The sequence below is a fragment of the Contarinia nasturtii genome, unplaced genomic scaffold, assembly GCF_009176525.2.
Source record: "Contarinia nasturtii isolate CC-2019 unplaced genomic scaffold, AAFC_CNas_1.1 Cnas_scaffold_695, whole genome shotgun sequence".
In the NCBI taxonomy this organism is placed as follows: Eukaryota; Metazoa; Arthropoda; class Insecta; order Diptera; family Cecidomyiidae; genus Contarinia; species Contarinia nasturtii.
The window spans coordinates 4987569-5005471 of NW_022198046.1; the positions used below are offsets into that span (position 1 = coordinate 4987569).

General features: G+C 31.5%; 2 protein-coding genes across 4 annotated transcripts in view; both read right to left on the reverse strand.

Moving 5' to 3' along the window:
• Positions 1 to 7526: 7526 nt before the first annotated feature.
• Positions 7527 to 10945, reverse strand: LOC116341222 (L-dopachrome tautomerase yellow-f-like). The gene is made up of 2 exons (XM_031768160.1): positions 10111 to 10945; positions 7527 to 8696 (listed from the first exon to the last, which is right to left on the reverse strand). Exons 1-2 carry the CDS (start codon positions 10382 to 10384, stop codon positions 7615 to 7617), a joined length of 1356 nt encoding a protein of 451 aa, XP_031624020.1. The 5' UTR covers positions 10385 to 10945; the 3' UTR covers positions 7527 to 7614.
• Positions 10946 to 12828: 1883 nt separating this feature from the next.
• The window catches only part of LOC116340747 (BUB3-interacting and GLEBS motif-containing protein ZNF207-like), a 13770-nt gene continuing 8695 nt past the window's right edge, over positions 12829 to 17903 (reverse strand). For all 3 annotated transcript variants that reach the window (XM_031767390.1, XM_031767391.1, XM_031767387.1), the window contains one exon: positions 12829 to 15248. In XM_031767390.1, coding sequence (XP_031623250.1) covers positions 15160 to 15248 — 89 coding nt within the window. In that variant the 3' untranslated portion in view covers positions 12829 to 15159. The remainder of the gene's footprint in view (positions 15249 to 17903) is intronic.

Here is a 17903-nt window from a genome sequence, read left to right on the forward strand (position 1 = left end):
ATGAATAAGAAAAAGAAAAATAAAAAATCTTCAATGCAATATAAGTCGCTGTTGTATTCAAGTTTCGTTGGTTTCGTTCGCAACGGTGAGCGGTTCTTTTTTTATTTCTGGGATCTGAGGAATTCTATTTGCGTAACATAGCTATTTGACCAATTTGAAAACACATTCAGAACAGTGTTACCAAATACAAAATATTTTCACACATACACATACACCGATAACTTTCGAATTTGTCGCCAGTCTGCAAAAGGATTACGTATATTGATTATTATTTTATTTCAATCAATCATTAATTTACTATGCAACATAATATCGCAATCAAATTGTGATTTTCATGGAAAAATTAACTAAATAGAAAAATATATATGCTGAAAATAATCGGAGAATCGGTCGCTCATAGATTTTCGCCTGCAAATTTGCGTAGGTGGAAAATGTTCTTTAAAACAAAAACAATTCACACTCGTTCCATTTATACGTTGCTCATACAGGCCAACGTTTTCTTTGACATTTTTATGCGAGGAGCGTTATATAACATTTTGATACGAAATTTTCTTTTTATAGTCCAAAAGAGAGTATAGTTTGTGACTTGAGATTTTTTTCTTAATTTTTCATTCATACTGAAAACAAACATTTTAAAGGCACCCATCACACTTGAATTATTTGTCTTGAAAGTGGCGATTGATCAATTTTTTTTTCTTAAATTTCATATTTTCTGATCACTATAAACACAATATCGAGTGTAATAGGCACCCTTTGAAAATGTTGAATTCACATCACTCTTCTTCATTGGAACCAATAAAAAAAAATGTCATTGGAAATGTGGAAATAGCTTTCAAGCTGATTAATCCAGTGTTCGAATTGAACGAAATGAAGGGAGAATATTCGAAGAAAAAATCACATAAAAAGCACTGACTTTTCACGATCACTCAAAATTCTTTCAATTATTGTTCACACTGTAATCCTTGAATACGCAATCCGATAGCAAGGCAAGATTGATAAGCCACTATGAATGCACTGAACAGAAGATGAAAAAAAGAAGATTTTTTAAAAGGCTAGCCAAAAAGACGATGTTTTCACTTACACGTTCGAAAGACGTTCTGACCGCTAAAACCGGTAAGCTCGCTTTTATACCAGCCAATTCGTCACTAATATTAACGTAAGCGTTAAACTCCTGTCGCCCGGATTGGCTTTCCTTTTTTGAAATTAAATATAATCAATAGTACAATGTACATAAGCGATGTTGTGTGAGCCGCTTATATACTTTGCTCGAATACATTCTCAAACCGTCAAGTTTCACCGTACGATCTGTCACTCAGTAAAATACATCGAAATGTGATGAAATTACGATCACAATGATGTTGAGTGTATTGGTAACGTGATGAGACTCACATCTCTTTCAAGTATTTTTCAATTTGTCAGACATGAATTCTTTGCTTAATTTACGCAGAGATTCGTGAAAATTCAACAAAAAAGAAGAAGTATGAATTAAATGAGTGAGAATTACCATTTACTTTCAATCGATAAATTTGAAAAATCTTCAAATTTCCTATATATTGTTGGTATGATCAATTTGATGGTATATGAATCATAATATTCCTCATCAAATGCAATAAAAAATAATGAATAAATTTCGAAAAAATCTATCAAAATTTTTTGAACGTAAATGTAATTTGGCATTTTTAATTGCTTTGAAGCGTTTTTTTTTTTTCTAAATACATGTCGAATTGCTTTCTATGAAATGAGAGAGAAAGTGTTGTACTCATACATATCGAACATTCTAGACTCGCATTTCTCGCATCAACAACATCGTTCTGTGTATTAACATTTGCGTAGAAATTTTTAGATACCTGTTTGATGAACAATTGATTGGACGATCTACGTTTCAAATAATTTTTGTTTTTATTTCATTTAAAATTTATGTGTTTGTTTGGTGATCTGAATCGTAAAAATGGTCGAAAAATATGCATTTTTGCTATTTTCAATTAAACTGTACCAGCGTTTATTTTTGATATTTGAAAAAAGTGCGATTGGTTATCAGCTAAAAATACATAATAAATGGTCAAGTCAAGAGCAAATCGGTCATTTTTAAATGAAAAACAAGTATAAATAGGATGGAGTCTTCAGGCCAAATAAAGGTGTGTTTGTACACATACACGTAACATACGCAATCGATGCAAAATAAACCTCTCTCACATATGGATCATTTTGACAAAATGCAAAACAACATCTTTAAGAATACAATTGTTTTTCACCGAAATTGACTAAATATATCCCGAATCGAAAAATACAATACGCAATAAATGTTAATATCCCGCTTGGAAACATTTCTTTCAATGGTTATTTAGTAAAAACTCAGTTGCATTCGGTACATCGATGAAGATATTTCTCATACGGGAAATTCATAGATCACTTTTAAATGTTCCTTAATCCGGTGATGGTGGCTCATTTTCGATGCACATCGCATCTGTTTTCGTTAAGCGGTCGGTGACTTATTTTCACGTCTCACGATATTTGTTTTGAAAATACGAAATATGACATGCAGTTGGACGAAACAAACAACATTTCGTGTAAACCAATCGATATAATAAAAAAAGCTATTCATGTATTAATCTATGTATATACGCCGGCCATATTGCTGTTTTGTTTGTGTTGCAATTAATGGGCGACACCATCGAATAAATCAATGGATACGAAAACATTTAACTGCGTTGCACATTTCAACAGGCACATTTTTCGCATGTTCAATTTCACATTTTCGTTTCGTTTCAATCATATTTTGGTTTTGAATAAATGACACGTTTTTTTTAAACGATTTTAATGAACGTTGCCATAACTTAATGATCGAGTCAAATAGAAAATGCATTTTTGGCATATCACATTTGCGGTAAATGTAATCCAATAAGTGCCACAGGCGCCTGACGAGACAGAGGAGAATGACAGACCGAATCAGATAGTGCAACACTGCCAAATTATAAAATGTTTTTATTAGCAATGATAAATATGTGATTATGTTCGAGAGTGTGTCTTGAATCAAAAATGTGTTTTGCTAAGGTCTTACGCGCAACAATTGCGTAACTTTTTTTTTCAACAATTTGGCACGTTTGTTTGCATTAAATTAAATTTTGTTTGATACATTAAACAGGGGAAGAATCCAATAGAGTAAAGTGAGCACGCACTGCCATACAGCTCGATGAAATGAAAGCAGAGAACCGAAAATAAAGCCAAATCGAAAATTCTGTCGTTTTTTCGAGTATTTTGATCGGTTTAGCCATTGAATATAGCCAAAGCAACATGTATAACAAAAGAAATAAAAAACTGAAATGAATCGAGAGAAGAAAAGAACGTACAGCTTAAAGCATGCCTATGAGATCAGTCACACATAACATAATGATGTTGTTGTTGTCTCTTTCACATCGGCTTAGTTTGTTGTTTTCCTTTCGTGATCTTCTTTTTCAATATATGTATGTGCGCTGCTATTTTCAGTAAATTCAAAATCGGTTCACATCGTTCACCCACATTTCAATCGCTTTTTTCGCTATTTTCTTTTATTTTATTTTTGCTCGTTTGCTGAAGTGAAGCATCTACGAATAGTTTTCCGACAAATATAACCACCATTTATTTCTGTATGCTACCTTGCGATATACGGATTCTTTTGCATATGAATCGGTTGCGTATTTTTCTAATCGATATATATTTGAAGCAAACAACGTCAGTAGCCTGTATATTTCAAAGTGAAATATTTTTCCCGTCCGACAGCACGAAAAGAAGCAGAGAAACAACGAAAAACAAAAATGTTACACGAAAGACACAGGCAACAAACGACAATTGTTTCAAGAATTAAAGTGATATATACACTCTCATTGGCTCGTATATTATGCATATCGTATTTTGGTTGTACTGCGACAGTAAAGAATGCACGACACATTCAATTATAATTCTTCTCAACTATTTTATATTCATCATTTTGTGAAATGTGAACATTTAATCGCTCACTTTCGCATCATGAGCAACAGAAAAAAAATAACAAAATTTTGACAACGAATACACATTCATGGAAATTCAAAATATATGTAGATGATTTTATCTTTTCTTTTTCTTTTCTTTTTTATCTTTAATTTTAGAGTTGATTTGCTTTGTCGAGAGAGCATAAAGATATGTTTGAGAAGGAAAATGATCGCTTGCTAAAAATAAAGCGGAGCAAATCCGCCTATCCGCCTATGCATTGCACCATCTTACACTCAGCGAGAAATCGAGCAAACAGTATGAGGTGATATCGTTCGCCACGATTCGCCGATTTTCTTCTGTAAAACACATTATTTTTCTAATACCGATTTTGTTTTTGTAATCGTTTCCTTCTCTGTCTCTATCTCCATCTCTCGCACCGTTCAGTACATTTGCCAATATTCTTCTTCATTTTTGGAACTACTCGATGCTAGATAATATTGAAAACGAGTACATTTCAACGCTTCAAATGCAAAATGGGAGTATGATTGTCAATCATCATTTTTTCAGTGGCTTTTAGAGATAAATGAATGAATAATTTTCACTTACAATTTACGCGTCGAACATTTTTGAAAGCGGTCAAGACTTTTTGTTTTACTGAACATTTTTGTGCATTTCAGTAACTTTATGATGTATGGCCTTTGTGCAAAGAATTGCCTTCTCTAAAACTCATACAGAAGAAATTCATCATATGTCCTCCTTAAAATTCGTTGCGTCTAGTTTTCATTCTTTAAATTTAGAAACCCAAAGGAAAAAAAACCCAGTGACGATAAACTATAGAGTAAATTAAACTGTTCGGTCGGTGATTTGGTGATTCGAAACCGTTTTCAGGGGATCGAAAGAGATGGAAATAGAGAGGGATATCTTAAAAACCACAAATTGAAATCGCAATCGTAAAACGTTTATTAGCTAGTTGCCAATCGGAATGAAAGGAAATCATTACAGAGCGTATTTGTACTGTACTAAAATAATGACATAAAATTTCCGTTTTTCTTTTCTTCTGCAGCAAAAAAGTCATTTTTTATCATTCAATTAGATATTTAATGGCTTAGCGTAATTTTCCATTCAGCATATTTTAGAAGAAGAGAAAAGAATCCATTCATTCAGTACCAAATCGCCCAATCTCTGGCTAAAAATATCATTTAGTGTTTACTTTTACAATAACAGATACTAATGAAATGAAACCGTCAAAAGTGTGTCATAATTTTGATTACAATTTGTAGGAATGTTTTTTTTTTCTTCTCATCATTAGATAGACCTATACAATTTAGTAGACATTGCGAATGTTCGTATTCAAATTATTTCAATACCTCAATCAAGATCTCAATAAAAGAAAAAAAATGCATATTGATACACTTTGCGCGCTAGCATAAGTTCGACAAATCATTTTATTTTGAGTTGTTCACGGTCAACGAAATTAAAAACAACCTCATTTCACATAAGGATTGAAATTCAAGGTACGGCTACACCAAATACTAACTAAAAATAAAAACTAAGCGTATTGTGTATGTCGCCGACGTTTTTTTATCTTTCTTATTTAATTCATCCAATTCCAAAATTCAATGCATAACCGAAGAAAAACATCATAAAGGTGGTGTTCGAATATGATATGCACTTGAATGACTCATACCGCGATTCATATTTCATGTAATTCTTTCTCAAATAATCTAAATAGAATTTACAGAGAAAAAACTGAGCATCTTACAAATATACCAACAGAATTGATTTTTGGCAACGAACATTGTCTGTGTGCCGTTGATTGTTATGAAAATGTTTCGCAAAGGAAGTAGCCGCTAATTTGTCTTAATGTTAATTTCTGTGCCGCCGTCGCCGCCACTCGCTTTTATTTCCCCTATTCACGTTTTTTTTTATTATACACTTATTGTCTATAATGTTTCAATTTACATTTGTAAGTTTTCCCCGTGTAAAAAAAGAATCGTGATTTTTTTTTCGAAAATGATTTTTTCAAAATCATTCTCTATCAAAATAATCAAATGCTTTGCTATCGTCTGTTTGACATGTTCCGGGTTGACATTACATTATTCAATGTAAGACCAATACATTCCTTTCGTCGTCGTTGAAAACCAACGGCTCATCAATTTCATCATGGGTGTTACAAAGACGATTGTGGAGCTTATCAAACGAATGAAAAATATTGTTCTCAATTCTTTCAATGTGTGTAAATCTGATTACATATGTCATCATTTTAAATTTCCCATATAGTCTGTGCAAAGAACAAGAGCAACAAAAAAAAAATTTACGACAAAAATCAATGACGAGATAAAAATGTGTTTTATAAATAAATATTCCTGCAGCACTATACCACCGACAATGAACTGACGTAAAGAAAAATGAAGAAGAAGAATGAGCGAAAGACGACGAGAGAGTGAAAAAAAAAAACATACGAAATGATTCCGAAACATTTATTATTATTTTCTTTCGAAAATTCCGTAAAGTGTTTTCAATGCACGACAAGAGTTGTTGTTTTTGTTCATTTTGACTAACACCTTCACGGCAAACATCGTTCCGATGTGTGTAAAATGTGGTTCGAATGTGTGCGCTGTGTAAAATTTAAATATGAGAGTAAAAAATAAATATATTTGTTTGCTTTGCCAACCCATATTCGGCCAGGAATGCTTCACATTTTCTATTCCCCCAAAAAAAAACACACTTTGCTATCGAGCACCATTGTCCTATATGCTCTCACTGAAAATACATTCAAAGATTAATTTTGTTTTTGTATATGATTTTTTACCACTTTTGTCGCACCTCTCATAAATTTGTGAATTACTTATTTACATTTCAATGAATCGATTTCAAGACGCCGACGTTGCATAAAATCTTAGATGTTGATCTCAAATACTTACCAAATGATACATAATGAAGTGGGAAAAAAATGAAATTTACAAGCAAAAAATATTCGTTGAACATAAGAAACATCACTCAAACGCCATCTTCTGTTGAATAGTTCGAATCGACACATCGTCTGTCTTACTCTTTTGGATGTGAACACCTGAATACAAGTATTTTATGACGAAATAAGAAACCGTGAAGCAATTACAAGTTCATTCACTTGACATTTTTTATTTTCTCTAATACTGGACAGAGGGTTGGAAAATTGTCTGAAATAAAGCTAAATGTTTCCTACTGCAATAATAATTATTACTAAATTGGTGTGTATAATTAAAAAAAATTGTAAAGAAACACCATTAGCACACATATAATATTTCGTGAGTTTAAATAGATTTTTGTTGTTGTTGACAGAATCGGTTTGATAAATTGCTTATTCACAAAAATAAACAATGCGATCAATACTAATTCGGGTTTAATGTCAATTTCTATTCGCTTTGCTGGAATTTAATTTGCTTGTTTTGCGTTATTTGTGACAAAGATTTCTAATAATAATGACATACATAAATGTATTTTTATTAATGGTATTGTTTGTTTCATTTTGATGACTCAAATTTTGTTTATAAATTAAATATAAGCACACGATTATTTAATTATAATTAAAAACTATAAAAGAGATGCCTGATCAAATGCGCATAATTTATTTTTATATATTTTGGGATACATTGAATGTATTTGTTGACATGGTGATTGATATTTTACTTAAAATATCTGTTTGAATAATACCAAAACCGATGCAATGAGTGTCAAAATGGCAATTGGTTTGGTTCCATTTGAACCGTTGTCGCTGAATTTGTTGAAAACCTTTTCAACGAAATTCAATTCGCATGGTGTATTTTTAATTGCTTCTGATACGGACGTCATATGAATATAGAAATTAATCTTGTGCACATCTAATTTTGCGTAAATGAAATCTTGCATATTATTTGATAAAATCCAAAGTTGGTGATTCGTATCGATTGTTACCGAAATGGGATACACCATTTCAACCGGACTGGTAAATACATTGGAAACACTATAATTTTTAGTTGTGCGCCAGCATGCGATCTCATTATTATTTGGTAAAGTATAAAAGATGACTTTCTCCTTTGGATCGTACACAGCTGCGCCTGCCTGTTCATTGGTTTTTCGTGATCCAATGATTTTGAAGTCTTTGTAGTGTTCCGTTTTAAGTTTATCATTTTCAAAAATGTTTTTGTCGCGCAAAATTTTTGTTGATACATTGAATTCATTGCGTGATGTTAATGCATGAAAGAATAAATCAGGATAACCATTTTCTTTTTGTTCAGTCAATGCCAATCCATATAAACCATCATTTGTTTGAAATTTAGTGCCCAATAAGGAAAAGTTTCCGGCCAATGGATCAAAATGGAAGAAATTGTGTTTCACCTGCCAAGAGGCCTTCTCTTTAAATGAGTATACCGTTAAAGTGGGCGGCGTTGCAGCATCAGCAATATAAGCAAATATATTATCACAATCGTTATCATCAACAACAATGTTAGAAAATATCGAACCATCCAGAGTTGTATGTGGCAATTCATATCTTTGAAGAATATTATCATCACGAAGGTTAATAACTGTAACACGAGCCGGGGCCACACGTTTCATTTTAGTTGCATTCAACATGTCATCAATGCCAGTGTCGATGATCCAAAGATGATTGCAACGATCGACTTTTATATGAAATGGAGACACAATATCCAAGACGTCATTCGGATTCGTTGTTTGATGTGATTGCCAACTTGGATACGGTTTTAATAGTGGGGCATCATTTTCTGCTGGTTCTGAAATTACAGAAAATCATTAAGAAATGCTAGAAAATTAGATTATGTCTGACTATCATAAAAATTTTGGTTTATATAACAGAGGTGCGGTAAACTAATACCTGAAAATGTTAATGAAAAAATATTTTTCTTTAAATAATAATAAAGAGATACATTCATATCGTGTTCAGAGTCACTGTGACACGATGTTAATTAAACTATGTCACACGTATATTCTTTCAATCAATAAATTGTACACTGTCGAAGTCAATGGGTCTAATGTTCCATATTCATTTTTCGATGCGGATAAAACCATTCTCATGATATTTGATTATGTAATTTATGTTGGAGCGAAAAGAAAATAAGACATTATACCTAAAAAAAAGTGAATTTCAGTCATTTTATGTTATCTATGGGGTTGCTTCTTCTTATTGAGTGTGACCTCACGAATTCAATTATTGCATAGACATAGTCTCTTATAGCGTGATTTCATTATGGACTAAGACAATATATGTTTGTGAGTCATTTAGTTTCACTCTCTCATAATTCATTATGTTAAAATAATTTTTTTTTATTGCGAAGTGATATGTGCATTTTCTATGCGTGCAAAAGTTATGTATCTGTCACAAAATGACCTCTGAGGACTGTTCGTGTTTTAATGAAACTAAAGGATTATTTCTATTAAGTTTGCATGAAAACTGGCCATTTGCATACGGATAATCGAAATGATTTCATTTTGACAAATACGAAAATAGATTTCTTATGCCACCAAAACGTCACCGATTTAGATCCATCCAAATAATTAAATTCGTTATTTTTTACGACGAAACTAAACGCCTGAATGTCGGCAGAAATGTGCGATGGTCTCACCAAGTTCTTTTGTTGTCGATTCTTTCTTTTTTTTGAGTAAGAGCTCAGACAATGATTGCTATTCTCATGAATAAATGAATCACCATGGAACTTTTTCAAATGATTTGAATACATCGAATTTTAATTTCCGTTGATTTAGTTCAATTTTCATTTAACATTTTTGACAAGTAAATATCAATTGCAAATATGACCTTGACCATTCGTTTTCAATTTTGTATTAAATTGATTTTTAGCAAAATATGATCTCATTTGAATAAAACTGAGAACAAAACAAAAGACGTTGCAAAACAAAATCGAAACCGAGCTCAATCACACTGAATAGTATTTCTGTGAATGGCAAATACTGTAGGCTTGCTTGTAGGTCACAAATGGCGCAACAATAAAATGCTTCTAAAACAGTTGAAAAACCTCTTAATAAGCACCATCAAATGCAATTAACTATCAATGCTGTACCCCTTCTCTCTTATCTCAGTGTATTTTTGTAGAAAAACAAATTAATTACATGGAATAGACTGATCAATTTAATGCTAGACTAATCAACGTAATCGAAAAATGTTGTTCTTACCATCTAGGTTGATTACAGCCAACGATGCCGGTACACCGGATTTTAGGCGAGGAAACGATACAAAAAGACGATTTTCATGCACGTCCATGCCAACGGGAATCACATTTGTCTGAATAAATGCGCCGCTTTCGATGGCCTGTTGTCGCTTTTCAGCCGTTTCATACTTGAAATCGATCACTCTCCATTTGTATTTGGTGTGTAAATTATTATTGGCCCAGCATGTTGCAATTAAACAAAAACCAACGAAGATATTTACGACTTTAGCGATATGCATTGTACGTCTCAGCAAAAAAGGAACACTCGATATGCGTATTATTCACTCACAGAATTTGTAATTCTTTTGTTTGAATCGAACGAAAAAGCCGCTTATGGAAAAAAACAACACTTTTACTACTCTTTTTAAATCGGTGACTGTTTTCGTTCAAACGGTTTTTTTTTTGTTGAAGGCTAACAAGTTTTAGCCGCTCACACACAAATCAAAAGTGCAAATGTTGTAAATCGTTTATTTTTTTTTTATCGAAGATCAATTTTATCTGCACGTAAATCTTTCTGTATATGTATGTTCCGGTTAGTTGAATGTTTATTCAAAGTATTAGATACTTTCAATTAAATTTATTATTCAATTGCAAGAATAAACTTTGTGTGAAAATACAATCAAGCTATTAACACCAAATTCTGTAAAATAATAACGTTAAAAATAAAATCGGTACTTCCACAAAATCAACGTTGTATTTTATTCTAGGAATTTGTTAAAGAAAAAAAAAAGACTTCGATTGGTTGGGAGAAGACTAGAATTAGTGTTCGTTCGCGTCGAATGGTAAACGACTAATGACTGCTTGATACATGTTGAACGAAAGTAAAATGCGCGGCAAACACAAGCATGTCTATGTGTTATTCTTGCTGCTGCTGTTGCCGCTGCTATCCACAGACTAGGTTGTTTGAGAGTGTGATTTGTTTTATTACGACTTAAGTTACTATCGCGGACACTTTTGTGTAGCGCCTTATGTTTGCTAAAAACCGAACATGCTAGAGTTATGACACACAAAATTCACAAGACCATAAATTTCGAGTGGTTTGGTGTATGTATTCTTTATGCACAAATACAATCAAAAAACCACTCGAATGTTGAATCGCATTTATAAGCGTCCAGCGACAAAACCGCCTTTGGAACTGAATGATTATTTCTGGTTGACACAGTTAAAAGCAAACTAAATGTGTTTGTGAGTGTGCGGTTTGCTAGCATCGTTATTCGTTAGTCACGAAATGCCGCTGAATATGGAGTGAGGAATATTTTACTGAATGTTGGAAACGATGACGCTATTGGGAAAATTCTCAGCAATTCAAATCATAGACATAGCATTACAGATGACTCAATGGACTTAACACTCAGTGGGAATATAAGAGCTAATTGTTTCATTCCCCATTTGTTTATATTCAAATTTATGCCTGTTGCTTCTATACAAAATCTTCATACAAAAATGTTTTAAAATTAATCATCGAAAATTTCGTATGTAAATGAATCGACTCATTCATGGAATAGTACTTCAGTCGATAATTCATGAACTTGTCTGACCGCATATTTTTCCAAGTGAGTAAATAACATGCCGTATACACAGTGTGTATTATAAACATTTTTTTTTCGATGGCGACTTCAGACGCATTTTATGTAGCTTGCAATGTTTTTCTGAATCATTTTTTTCTTTCGCCACTATAGAATGTGGTACCAATGGGGAAAATAAATTCTAACACCAACTTTGTAAATAAAAATGACTTGTGCTAAAAAAAGAAAAATATGCTATTATGTGGTTACTTTCATGCTGTAAATATTTCAAGCAAATCAAAATAAATGCCACAACGAGTGACGCATCGAATATAAAGGGAAAAAATTATTATCTAGAATGAGAATGATTAAATTACCATGTATGAAGAAAGAAGAATTATGTATTCTAGTAAAATTTGTAAGTTACACTTTCTTTCTACCAATATATAGAATTTTGTTCGGCACACTTCTTGCCATTAACTCGTATTGTTTCAAAAACTCAAAACTATTTCACAGGATCTAGTTGCGATAGGGGCTACTTGAAAAGAAAAGGTCTCATACATATATAATGTAAATTTTTCCAATCAATGGGTCGAAAATAGACAAGCACCGAAATGCACCAGAATGAGCATTGAGGCGTTCATGATTGGAAAATAAAAATTGCTTACCAAGTAGAACAACAATATTTTATTCTTTTGTTATCGTTTTCTATTGCTTTACCTTTTACATGCTGTTTCTGTAATGACTTATGTATAAAAGATAATTCAGCGAATTTTTTTTCTCAAGGTTCTTTCAACTAACAACACATTTTTTTTCGGTTAGCAGATGTTTGTATGTATCAGTGGTGTTTTGGCCAAATTGAAAAAGTGAACAGGCACGAAAATAAACTGGATTCAACCTACCCGAAAATTACGCGATATTATGCATATCTGAAAATATCCATTTACTGAAACTTGAGTAGTGTCATCGAAACGGTTTTCAAAAGGGTTGTTGTGACGAGTCACATTTTTGTTTCTAACAGTAACTTGTTTTTTTGTAACGGTCGTCTGTAGTGATGTAATATATTTTCTATTTATGGTGCTATAAACAACACGTTTTCATGTTATTTTCACAAACATTTATCTCCGCTGAAAAAAAAATACACAATAATACTTCTGGGAAGAGTAAAAATGCCGTAATTAGTTTGGGATCGAACGTTTATTTTTATTTATGTTTCAATGTCATTACGAGTGTACAAAATGCACTTCTCATCATTCTAATTACGTATTACATTTAAGAATTTTTTTTTGTTCTTTTTCGACTAAATTCCTAAAAGAATTGATGATTTTTCTAAATCATTAAATTTATAATTTTGCGGCTTGGTATTCGATGTATGCAGCATTCAATCGAAAAAATTTCATTCTCTATTGTGATTAGACTTTTGATTTATTTCATGGATTTTAACATCAATTAAAATTGTACATTTATGCGTAAATAATTATTTGTTTATTTTGAATTTGGGGCCAATAATATTGTGGTGTTTATAATGAAGTGCGTAAAGTTTTTTTTCTCTCATGAAATCGCGTTATGGTAATTTTAATTTATTCAGAAATATAGTACATCTGTCTAGACTTGCGGCTCGAGTTTAAAAAAAATAATATGATTTCGAAAAAGCACCATTCCGCTATCAACTCAAATCAATTCGATCACTAAATAAACGCACATTTCTTGGCTTACTTCCATCTTTCTTGCGACCTTACTTTAACAATATAGTTCGGTATGTATACAGTTTACAGAAGACAAGGACTGAAAAGTCCAACAGCAACATTTTCAATTCAAAAAAATGAAGATTGCTGTGAATTCCACAAGAAACTCGCCTGCCAACATATTTTGGCCATATGCATGAAATCCAAAAGTATTTGACAAGGGACTTTCCACTCAACAAAATTAATGTGACAAATTTTCCATTCACAATCGTTATAATGCGAACTGAAAAAGAAAAAGAGAGTGCAATATTTGTCGCCTGTTGATCTCTTGCTTGAATAATGCACATTTTTTAATGACAGAATTTGGCCAGTAGATTAATTGACATATTGCTTTTTATATAGATTTGGGGGGTGCCAGTATTTTTTCTGTGCACTTTTCAAACAGTTGACATCAACAAGGAATCCATTGTTGATGGATCCAACATTAAAATTGTGATGCAAAAAGTAATCACTTTTATTATCACTTGCCTTCCTTTAAATATAAATTAGATACGAATCTTTATAGCATTTTTTTTTGCTTCGAAATTGAACGAGTTCGTCATCATTGCTCATATATATATTTGTTTTATACATAAATTAAATTCTGAAAATGCACATTTAAATCAGTTTTCTAGTTCATTAGGATGTACTCAAGTGTTAAGGTTCACTTTAGGAAGTCGTTTGAGAATTGCATAGCAATTAGATTAACAGCACATTATATATTGACTTTTAAGAAGTCAATTGACATTTAATATTTGGAAAACAAGCGAAGTTGGGATTGCGTCTATTTATTTGCTCGTCACTATTTGTTGTTTGTTGTTGATCATTTTGAATTGGGAGTGAGAAGGTAAAAACTAGAAAAATGTAAAAAAAATTGAAACACTACTGAGTAGAATAGCATCTGCAGAATCGAGAAAACGTGTTATTTTCGGTTTATATTATGAAGGTGAAAAACTTGGACGTGAGCTAAAATTGAAAGTTGAAGCTAAGTTTTGTAAATGGTTTAAAGTAGATTTATTATTTAGCAGCCGAGCACAAATTCAATTTCGCTTTGTTTGTATTTTCATTCAGTTTGTTTTTGTGGTTTCTACATTGTTGTGTAAATGTATGTGTGTGATTATGTTATTTATGTTCATTTGTTTCTGAGATATATATATTTTTTTCATGTAAATCCTAAATCCATTTATTTGTTGTGTGTAAGTATCTACCGGTAGGAAAATATGAAAAGGTACGTACCAATTGGTGTCCAATTTCGTGAACCTCATTCATATCTCAATGAAGGATTAAGTGTAAATTACAATTTGTGTGAAATATGTTCGTTTTAGACATCAGAATTTTGAATGAACAAAAATTGCTTTAAGTATCTTTACATTCAGCTACACAAAACTAATAAGTTTATGGAAAAATTGGCAAAACTATTGCTTGTTGTTTGTATTTTGTTGTTGTTGTTGCTGTTTAGGTTGACATAAGAGAAAATAACTTGCGTTTGAGTTGACGAAGTTTTTCAAAAGCGAAACCAAAATTTCATGCAAAATTCAGTTTTTACTTGAAATCTCGATTTGCTATTTGGTCTTCAGTATCCTTAGCCATGTGTGGGGGTCTTTTTTTCTCACACTAAAGTTGTAGCTGTTTAATAATTTGATGTGCCGTTACTGTTGTTGTTGGTTGACTGTTTTGTGTTGTTGCGTAGATAACGGAGATAGGTGCAATTGATGATTGAACTGCTGTTGGATGTGCAGTTGGAAATTGGGCCGCCGTCATCATATACAGCGGTCCTTGATTTAATCACCGAAATCTGGGAAGCATCGGCATCATCGGAGGCCCTGGTAGCATTAATCCAGGCGCAACCATTCCCGGCATTGGCGCTAATAAACCTGTGTACATTTATGTGTGTATGTGTGTGTGTTTGTACAAATAAAATTTGCATATTCACACGTACGTATAGAAAGAAAGAGAGAGAGAAATAAAAAAACACAAAAAACGATTAGAAAAGAAGCAAACAAAGTTGATACTGTTTTGGTTTTCTTATTTTATCAAATGATTTTTAAAATTAAATGCAATATTTTTTTTTGTCTCATTGTATTTTCGCTTAGTGGCAACAACTATCACGTTTGAACTATCTAGTGTGTTTTTTTTTTAAACTATTGAAAAATAAAGGTTGGAGATTAAAATTCGATATATATATATATATTGCTCACGGTTTTCGTTCAATTAATCGCCCTATTTTTGTTCGAAGGTAAGCGAATTCACACAAGTGTGACCCACATGACGAAAAGAAGGCACTCCAAAATATATACACTCACGAAGTTCCTTATTTTCATCAATCACACAAAATTGATAATTATACAATACATGTGAATTGCATATGTGTTGTTTAATTATTCTAAAAAATAATATAGTAGAAAATCGTTTGGCTTACACCTGTCCGTAAACCAAACTGAATATATGTGATTATTGTCACACGCAAATTCTACAAATCAAATAATAATAATTTCCCGATGATAAAATTCCAACACCGACCAAGAAAACAACAAATTTGGATGAATATTTTAAATTAACTTACTAAGCTAAGAAAATACAATCAAAATAGATAGAAGCATTTCGCATTTGACACAAGGTAAAAGAAAATGGAAAATGATGTGTGTATGTAGTATTTGCATTGAGTTAATTGAGACATTAACAACTTTCGTGATAATATGAATTGCATAAACGGCATGACAAATTTATTATTATTAAATCTTGATTCAATTATGAAACAGTATCAACAACAAAACGATTAGTATGCCATGCTTAATTTATCACAATTACAAAATGAAATTCATCAAAATCGTGTGAAGAGACGAACAAGATAAAATACAAACATTACAAGGCGAAGAAAAAAAATCAACATGAAATTTGCAATTGAAAGATTATTGAATAGAAAAAAGACCGAAATGAGAGTGCAATGTCAAAACAAGTAACATCAAATATCATTATTCAATTTCAGTCCAAACAGTTTAAAGACAAAAATAAAGATACGGAAAATGTAACTAAAAATACAGAGCAACAATGATCAAAATCAAACATTGAGTGGAACTCATGTGCCGTATGAAACGCTATGTGCTTCAAATATGATTAATTTTTGGTTTTTGTTTGTCACACACAATAAACAAAAAAAAAGAAGATAGTTTTACATTAACTACACATAATCACCAAACGATTTTATATAAATTAAACATTTACGGATTATGTTTGTTCTTTTGTGTCCATTTTGAGCTGATCAGGAATTTATTTAACAATCCTCTTCACGAGTATAAAAAAAAAGATGGAAAGAAACAAATGAAAAATTAATTTTAATCTAAAAGTCGCCCATAAATATGAAGTTTTTATGTGATTTTTTTTTTTTGCTTTCTCTGTAAATTATGATTTTTTTTTGTAAATCTCCTAAATGAACAATGGTTGAGACGTGCACTTCTTTCTACTTTACTACCAGCAATGAAATATATGTAGCTATTTGGCAAATATTATAGTTTAGAGTAAAGAGCGTAATTGAGATTAGCGTAGAATGTAGCTCATCACAAGAGAGACATTTAATGAGAACGAAAACACAAAATAATATTTAGAAAAATAAAAAATAAGATGATATCGGTAAAAACGTTGCGTACTCACCACTCAAATTTATAAATTAAAAAAAATTGAAATACTATTTTAACACATTTTGAACACATTAATACAATTTGATAAACTAAAATTGATCTGGTCTAAAGCATAATCAAAATCAAGAACAGAAACATGTGTAAATTCAACTCAAGTTAACATCAAAAATTGAACGTTTTTTTAACGATTTAAGGACAATAAGTGAAAAATCCACAAATATACCGGTTGAATCAATTTTTAGAGAAAAACACGCATTCTTTTACTGTCTGTTTGCATATTTACCGATTTTATGAACGTTTTTGAAGTTATCTATTTCAAATGTGTTTCGTTGTCTTGAAAAATTTTCCGCTTGAAAAACTGTCATTTATAATTTAATATGTTTATAATTGAAGGTGGTAACGCTTATAATAAATTAAATACTACATAGGCAATAAAAGTTTTGGTTTACAGTGAATCTAATATTTTTGGTAGACAAAATTTTGCATGACAAACTCCACTCACACGCCATTCGTATATGAATCCAATGTTAGTGGAGAGTTTCTCTGCTTACTTTGCTCGTTATTTTGTCTATCAAAAAAATTAGTTTCACTGTACACTGTCTAGTTCTGATTTTAAAAATAAATAAAAATAAAATTAATGTGTAACAGACTGAAAATTGTCATGCAAAATTTTTAAAAAACAAAAAAAATAACTATAAGTATTAGTACTTGTTTTAAGTAGAACTAATTCCAGTTCATTTTTTGGTTTTGACGCTAACGTTTTAGATTTTATGGAAAGAAGACAAAACCAAAAATACCAAAAATATACATATATATAGACATATAAGATTGTCCGAGAATGAATGTGAGTCTTCTCGTGAGAGTTTATTGAAATGTAACACCGCCATACAAAAA